This window comes from Emys orbicularis, chromosome 2 (assembly GCF_028017835.1).
Source record: "Emys orbicularis isolate rEmyOrb1 chromosome 2, rEmyOrb1.hap1, whole genome shotgun sequence".
Lineage (NCBI taxonomy): Eukaryota > Metazoa > Chordata > Testudines > Emydidae > Emys > Emys orbicularis.
This window is the reverse complement of record NC_088684.1, coordinates 26,403,356-26,412,318: the sequence shown is the minus strand read 5'-3', so window position 1 is coordinate 26,412,318 and position 8,963 is coordinate 26,403,356. Positions and strand designations below refer to the sequence as shown.

The window sequence follows — 8,963 nt, the reverse complement described above, 5'->3', positions numbered from 1 at the left end:
TGGTCACTGCAAACAGACCCGAGCCACCGGGGTCTGGGCCGGACCCAGTCCACGTTTCTCGGCCAACAAACAAGCTCAGCCCCCAAAACTCGCACCCCCCAGCCGGGCCGCGGCCCTGGGACACCCCAGGGACCGCTCTGACCGCGGACAACGCAACACGCCTCGCGTCAGCGCCCGCCCGCGCGCTCCGCTCCCGCCTTCCCAGCCATGCGCCGCGCCGCGTCCCGCCCCTTCCTCTGGCGTCACTTCCCGCGCGGCCTCGCTGCCGCTTCTCTCCCGACTCCTGCCATCTCCTTCCGCCTGGCTGTTTCCAGGGTAACTAGCCGCGCCGGTCGGAGACTCCTGTCGCCCGCCTCCCAGCTGGGGAGTCAGCCCGCCCCCCGCCCGGCGTAAGTAGCGCAGCAGCGGTCTAGGAATGCACCGCGCTCTCAGCGACCTCCTCGGCGGAGAGGAGCCCCGCCCTTCTGTCCCCCCCCCCCCCCCCCCCGGGAGTAGAGCACTGCCCCACCCTCCCCGAAGCAGAGGATTGTCCTTCACTCCCAGAGGTGTGGGACTGCCCCTCCCCCCAGGTCAGGAAGGGGCCGCTCCTCTTCCCCTCCACCCGTCCCCCCCCCCCTCAGGTGTTGGGACCCACAAGAGATCAGGATCAACCCCCTCCCCCCCCCCCCCCCGACTGCATTCCCCACAGGTGAGAAATTCTCCCCTCCTTATGAAGTGGAAGACTATCCCAACCCTCCCCTCCCCTTGAGCAGTGGCTCTCAACCTTTCCAGACTAATGTACCCCTCTAAGGAGTCTGATTTGTCTTGTGTCGCCTCACTTAAAAACTACTTGCTTACAAAATCAGACATAAAAATACAAAAATGTCACAGTATGCTATTACTGAAAAAATGATTATGTTCTCATTTTTGCCATATGATTATAAAATAAATCAATTGGAATATAAATATTGTATGTACATTTCAGTGTATAGTATATACAGCAGTATAAATGACTCATTGTCTGTGTGAAATGTTAGTTTGTGGTGACTTTGCTAGTGCTTTTTGTGTAGCCAGTTGTAAAACTAGGCAAATATCTAGATGACTTGATGTACCTCCGAAAGACCTCTCTGCATGGACAGCGAGTATTGAAGGCAGGAGGAGGCTGTGCCTCCCCAAACAGCCTTGCATGGCCCCACCCACGCTCTGCCCCCAGGTCCCTTCCTGCTTCCCGGGCTGTGCTGCGGGGGAACTGGGGGGCTAGTGGTAGCTGGCCTGCGCTCTGGGGCTGGGGGAGGGAGGCCATGCTGCCCACCCGTCTGGCGTTCCGGGGCTGTGCCTGGTATTCCAGGGCTGGGGGCACGCCGCCCGCTCACCCGCCCGGAGTTCCTGGGCTTGGGGGAGGGGCACGCCGCCCGCTCACCCGCCCGGAGTTCCAGGACTGGGGCGGGGCCCGCTCACCCGCCTGCAGCTCCCGGTGGCTGCCATTCGCCGTTCCCGGCCAATGGGATCTGTGGGAAGTGGCGTGGGCCTGCGGACGGTTGATGTAAACAAACTGTTTTGTGGCCCACCAGCGGATTACCCTGATGGGCCGCAGGTTGCCCATCACTGACTCTGGAGTAAAGGACTGTGCCTCCTGCCTCCCCTGGAACTGACCCCTCCCACCCAGAAGCAGGAGCATAGGGGATTGGTCCCCTCCCCAGCCCAGCAGAATAGAAGACTGAGTCCTCACTTCAGTGCGAAGGACTTCCCGCCCTGTTCCACTTTTCAGAGTCCGGTGACCTCAAAGTATGTTGCAGCCGTGAGGAAAGGATGGGGATTGATAACCCCCACACACTGAGTAGTTGAGCCCATGTGTTCTCTCATCCTTTCCCACTAAGCTTCTGGTGGGCAACCCCTACTGCTTTGACATGTTGCCCAGGCATCAAAACCATCTTCCTTGGGGTAGAAAGTTTTGGGCCTGCTTGCCTTTTTCTAGATGTTTGTACAGTGTGTAAAGCATCTAGAGTTCTAGAGAGGAGCTTGATAAACCAAATGAAAGAATATCTAGATATGGAATTTATTTTAAACTTTTATTACACCTTTCATCCCAGAGCTGCTCATGGACTACATATACTGCCTGAAAAACCTTTCTGAGGTGGAAAGGACAGCAATTGGGCTGACATCAGTCATACAAGACAACAGTGGAAGGAAAGGAATTTTGGTCAAGGGTACTAGGACAAACTCCTACTTCTAGGAAAAGTGCTCTAGGATCTTTCATGTCCACATAGAGCAGATAGGAGACAGGACTCATCCAAATAATTCCTTTATAGTATGAACTGCTTGGATATAAGTTGATAGAACTGAGTTCATCCTACTGAGTTACAAACCTGTGGTTCAAGGAAGCTGAAGATATTTCAAACCTGATGTTTAAAACACCAACTTGTCTTTTGCCTGTTTAGTAATATAGTTTGTTTTTCATGTTTGAGATAGGGGTGTCATGAGGAAAGGAACAGTATAGTAACCGTACAGAGTTTTAACTGAGAATTCATGAACTATATTTCAGCATCTCTTTCTCCCTGTCTGTGTGCAGCCTAATTTTGTGGGATTGATTGGAGTCAGACAATGTCCACTCCTCCTCTCGCTGGGGCAGGGATGCCTCCTGGTGCTTTCTCAGGACCACAGGCTCAAGCAGCCCGGGAAGTGAACACAGCTTCTCTCTGTCGCATTGGCCAAGAAACTGTGCAGGATATTGTATTTCGGACAATGGAAATCTTTCAGCTACTGCGGAATATGCAGGTGAGAAGCAGAAAGACCTTCCCTTTTCATTCTCTTCTGTTCCCTTCCCATCTCCTACCAAATATATATATATTTTTTTAAACAACTAATACAGTTGGAGGTGATCAGGTACATCATAGCATGTGTAGAACGTGTTTTCAGTATTTGAGGGGGTAGTTTAGCTTAGAGCAAGTTCTTGACCAAACTGCTTTCGGGGGTGAGGATATGTTGTCTGTGTATTGCTGTTGGATTATTTCGGTAAATCTGTTCTTCCATCCTGGTTGTGTGAGTGTTGAGAATTTGAGAAAATCCTCATTTAGTGTACTGTGGGTACACTCTAAATGTAAGACTTTTGTCTTCATGTTTCTATTTTCTTTTAAGAAATAACAAAATTTGTTTGTATGTGAACTACATTTCTGTATTCTTGCTGGCCTTTGGGGATTATTTTGCCAGAGATTTTTTGATCATCTTATTATAGAATAACATTTTCCATCCAAAACTGGGTGAAATTCTTAACGCTCTTTTTATACTCAGAAAGTGGTACAAGTAATCTTCAGTGTGAGGCTGGTTACTGAGTAAATTTACAAATAAACCCCAAGATGTAATTGTATTTAAAGAATGGAATCTGAGAAGATGAATTGGAATATAATCCTTTTATTTGTTCCTGTGACTATGATTTCTTTTTATTTAGTTGGAAGTTATATTATATTGTAATTTGTTATCTATACGTAGGTATTTATGTCAAAGATTATTGCTAAAGCATTTTGATACTGAGCTTGATAACATCTCATAAAATGTTAAGATGGCATCCAATATCACATTGTGACGGGTTGGATCACAGAAACCCCCTTGGGAGCTGCCACCTAATGTGCAAAGACTACCCCTACTCCTGTTTTCCCTGCCAGCTCACTTAAAACTCACTTAAAATCACTACCAGTATCTCAAAGCAATCAGCTGTGCACAGATCCTGCTCGACTACGCCACTGTGACGGGTTGGATCACAGAAACCCCCTTGGGAGCTGCCACCCGATGTGCAAAGACTACCTCTGCTCCTGTTTTCCCTGCCAGCTCAGGACTCCAGCACCCTGTCTTGCTGAGCCAGACACTCCAGTCTGCTCTAACACAGACCCAAGGTCTGAATCACTTGTCCCAAGGCTGCAAGTTTACCTGAAAACAGCTCACAGTAGTGTGCTTGTCTTTAGCACTCAGATGCCCAACTCCCAATGGGGTCTAAACCCAGATAAATCCGTTTTACCCTGCATAAAGCTTATGCAGGGCAAACTCATAAATTGTTCGCCCTCTATAACACTGATAGAGAGATATGCACAGCTGTTTGCTCCCCCAGGTATTAATACATACTCTGAGTAAATTACTAAATAAAAAGTGATTTTATTAAGCACAGACAGTAGGATTTAAGTAATTCCAAGTAGTAACAGACAGAACAAAGTAAGTCATCAAGTAAAATAAAATAAAATGCGCAAATCTATGTCTAATCAAACTAAATACAGATAAGTTCCTCACCAGTTCCCGAATGCTCCCTTTTACAGGCTAATCTCCTTTTAGCCTGGGTCCAGCAATCTCTCACAACCCCTGTAGTTACTGTCCTTTGTTTCAGTTTCCTTCAAGTATCCTGGGGGGGTGGAGAGGCTCCTTCTTTAGCCAGCTGAAGACAAAATGGAGGGGTCTCCCACGGGTTTAAATAGACTCTTGTGGGTGGGGACCCCCCTCCTCCCTCCTATGCAAAGTCCAGCTCCAAGATGGAGTTTTGGAGTCACCTGGGCAAGTCACATGCCCCTGCATGACTCAGTCTTTACAGGCCGACGCCATTGTCCACATGGTATCTTGCATGTCTCCAGGAAGACTTCTTATGTGGATTGGAGCATTCCAAGATGCATTGTTCCCCAAGTGTTTCCTGATCAGGTACTTAACCTGGCGAATTCCTTCCTAAAGAAGCTGACCAAATGCCTCCCAAAGCTTACTTAGAAACCAAGCAAGCATACAGCCCATATTCTTAACCTCAAGTAGAAAATGATATATATATGTACAAATAGGATGAATAGATATAGTAGACCATAACCTTTACGGAGATATGTTACCTAGCACAGGCAGCACAAAACATATTCCAGTTATGTCATACATACATTTATAAGCACCCCCTCCCCATAAAGCCTTATGGGGTACACTGTCACACACATCTTCTACATCTTGCATAAACCAGTTTAGGGTTGGGGTTAGGATTAGGGTTGTCATAGCACTTGTTTTGGGAGGTGAGAGAAATAATAGCAGCCAGGTACTTGTATCTGTGGAAAGAATCCAACAGTCATTGAAGTAAATGGGAGCTGAGTAGAAGCATTTTTGAGTACAAGACAGAATTTGGCCAACAAAATGGAATAGCCTTTGTAAATTGATATATATAACAGATTAAAAAGTTATAGCTTGAGAATTATTGCATTTCTAAGAGGTTTTCCGGAATTGTGCATCTTACTAGAGTTGCATAAGTTTTTATTGAACAAGTTATTTCTTTTAAATCCAAATTTAACTATGAAGATGTCTCATTTGAGCTACTTCACTATATTCAAATAAAAGTAAAGTGAGAAGTTTTGTAAAATAGCTGCAAGAAAAATATGTATCCTTAAGGAGTATTGCTTTGAGCAATGACCAATACAGTTTGATTAGGTATTGCAAATCCTCTATTATTGTAATGACATTTATATGATGCTATCCTTAAGTTAAAAGTAAAGGTGAAAAAAGAATAATTTATTTGTGGACTAAATAAAAACTAGTACCAGTGTACAGGTTGTACACTATTATTAACAGAACATAATCTAGTTGTTTGAAAATGTTCCCTAGATCAGAAAGGGAGGATACAAAAAAATTTTCTGTGTAAATTATTTTTACAACATTTAAACAGAATGAAAGAAACCATGGCTTCTATGAAATTCAATACAATTCACATAGCCTTGATCTATTAAAACCCTTTAAGCTATAACTAGCAAATATATACAGTCTATCTTAGTTCTCTTTTCAACTCTTAAAGAAATGCTCATGCGTTTGGTACAGCTTAATGAAGTAATTAACTTAGATATAGAGGAAATAATGTTATTGTTTAAAAATAAATATTTTCTGTGTTATGTAACAGTACTAAAGCCACTTCTCGGGATTTCATAATGGAGGTTTTTTTTGTAGAAATTTATGACTGTATTTCCTTTCAATATTTGGTTTTATGGAAATCCACCTTATCCTCTTCTTTCCTCTTATTAACCACAGAAATGTGACACTGAGCCCTTGTCTACACTACAGACTTATGTCAGTAGAACTACATCGCTCAGGGGTGTGGAAAATTCGCACCCATGAGTGTCGCAGTTATGCCAACCTAACTCCTGGTATAGACAGCACTGTGTCGATGGGAGGGCTTTTCCCACTGACATAGCTACCTCCTCTCAGGGAGATGGAGTACCAATGCTGAGTGGAAAAGGTGTCCTGTTGGCAGATAGCATTTTCATTAAGTGCTACAGCGCTGCAAGTGTAGACAAGCCCTTAGTTCATCACTTTGATTCGTGGCTGAGATGGCCAGCTAGCTGCATTGGCCGCAGAGATCTCTGACTATTCATGATTTAACTTCAGTTACAGAATTCATATTTATAGTCGTGAGTATGATCACCTCCTGAATGAAAATAATAAAACAAAGTCTTTCTCTCATTTCCATCAGTGGGGAAAACTTGAAAAGTAGAAGACATTTTGTTTTGTGATGAATGTGTATATAAGTCTGTGTAGAGAGCTTATTGTGGAAAAGCTAAGTTGATGAGATGTGTTTTGTATTAAGTTCTAATTTTGGAAGTCCTATAAGAGTGAGTTCCATAGTCTAGATCCAGACTCCCATTTTCTCGTCTGTGTCATGATCCTCCTCTCTTGGTAAACAGTTTCATGGTTCCAATAGAATTTAGCTGTCAGTGGAGAGGGAAGTGATCTTAGGTAACAAATGTTAACCCCACAGCAAGCTGTGAATTTTAAAATTAAAGCTGGTCAAAATCTCACAAAATTATTTCATCAAAATGTTGAATTTTCAAAAAGTTTCAATCTTTGTAAATTGGTCATAAACAGAAACAATAATTGAAAAATTTAGAAATATTTTCCCTAAAAATGTTGTTGAAACTTTTTTTTTTTTTTTTAATAACTAACTAAAATGAATTGAATACAGAATCCAATGCCTTTGCTAAGTGAGCAGACTGCTGCACTCTGCATTATGGAGCCTCTTTCCCTGACATAGTGAATATGTCTGGGGCATAAGTGTGTGGATTACTCTGGTCAGATCTAACGAGGAGTTAGATTGTTAGTTGTTTTTGCTGATACAGACTAACACGGCTACCACTCTGAAACTGGTCAGATCTGTATATGATACCAGAGAGTATCAATAGGAAAGATGCTAGCATTTGCAAAATGCTTTGAAGATATTAAATAATGAGTTATTGATCATATAAAGGTTCTGTTGATTACATAGGACTTGGGTTTGTTGATGTTTTTATATCAATGATTTGGCATATAAAATCAGCAGATAAGGTGCAAATTTTTAAGGTAAAGAAAGTGGCTGGAACGTCTATGACTGTTAGTCGGAGAGAAAATGTAAAAAATAGGGCTGTCAAGTGATTAAAAAAATTAATCGCGATTAATCACACAATTAAAAAAATTTATTATGTTTAGTCGCGCTGTTAAACAATAATAGAATACCATTTATTTAAATATTTTTGGATGTTTTCTACATTGTCAAATATATTGATTTAAATTACAACAGAATACAAAACGTACAGGGCTCACTTTATATTTATTTTTATTACCGTAAAAAACAAAAGAAATAGTATATTTCAATTCACCTAATACAAGTACTGTAGTGCAATCTCTTTATCATAAAAGGTGAACTTACAAATGTAGAATTATGTACAAAAAATAACTGCATTCAAAAACAAAAAATGTCAAACTTTAGAGCCTACAAGTCCACTCAGTCCTACTTCAACCAGTCGCGCAGACAAATAAGTTTGGTTACAATTTGCAGGAGATAATGCTGACCACTTCTTATTTACAATGTCACCTGAAAGTGGGAACAGGCATTCGCATGGCACTGTTATAGCTGGCGTCACAAGATATTTACGTGCCAAATGCGCTAAAGATTCATATGTCCCTTCATGCTTCAACCACCATTCCAGAGGACATGTGTCCATGCTGATGATAGGTTCTGCTCGATAACGATCCAAAGCAGAGCGGACCGACGCATGTTCATTTTCATCATCCAAGTCAGATGCCACCAGCAGAAGATTGGATTTTCTTTTTTGGTGGTTCGAGTTCTGTAGTTTCTGCATCGGAGTGTTACTCTTTTAAGACTTCTGAAAGCATGCTCCACACCTTGTCCCTCTCAGATTTTGGATGGCACTTCAGATTCTTAAACCTTGCATCGAATGCTGTAGCTATCTTTAGAAATCTCACATTGGTACCTTCCTTGCGTTTTGTCAAATCTGCTGTGAAAGTGTTCTTAAAACGAACACGTGCTGGGTCATCAACCGAGACTGCTATAACATGTAATATATGGCAGAATGCAGGTAAAACAGAGCTGGAGACATACAGTTCTCCCCCAAGGAGTTCAGTCACAAATTTAATTAGTGCATTATTTTTTTTAACGAGCATCATCAGCATGGAAGCATGTCCTGTGGACTGGTGGCCGAAGCATAAAGGGGGATACAAATGTCTAGGTGACATTGTAAATAAGAATCAGGCAGCAGTATCTTCCGTAAATGTAAACAAACTTGTTTGTCTTAGCGATTGGCTGAACAAGAAGTAGGACTCAGTGGACTTGTAGGCTCTAAAGTTTTACATTGTTTTGTTTTTGAGTGCAGTTATGTACAAAAAAAATCTACATTTGTAAGTTACACTTTCACAATAAAGAGATTGCACTGCAGTACTTGTATGAGGTGAATTGCAAAATACTACGTCTTTTATCATTTTTACAGTGCAAATATTTGTAATAAAAAATAATAAGATAAAGTGAGCACTGTACACTTTGTATTCTGAGTTGTAATAGAAATCAATATATTTGAAAATGTAGAAAAACATCCAAAAATATTTAATAAATTTCAGTTGGCATTTCTAGTCTATTGTTTAACAGTGCTATTAATCACTATTAATTTTTTTAATTGCAGTTAATTTTTTTGAGTTAATAGCATGAGTTAACTGTGATTAATCGA

General features: G+C 42.1%; 1 protein-coding gene across 3 annotated transcripts in view; it reads left to right on the top strand.

The window, feature by feature from the left end:
- The first annotated feature begins 244 nt into the window (after positions 1-244).
- The window catches only part of MED30 (mediator complex subunit 30), a 29,545-nt gene continuing 20,826 nt past the window's right edge, over positions 245-8,963 (top strand). For 2 of the 3 annotated variants that reach the window (XM_065399341.1, XM_065399344.1), the window contains exons 1-2: positions 245-389; positions 2,549-2,754. In XM_065399341.1, the coding sequence (XP_065255413.1) occupies positions 2,581-2,754 (174 nt within the window). In that variant the 5' untranslated portion in view covers positions 245-389; positions 2,549-2,580. The remainder of the gene's footprint in view (positions 390-2,548; positions 2,755-8,963) is intronic. The other variant, XM_065399342.1, reaches the window with a different exon arrangement.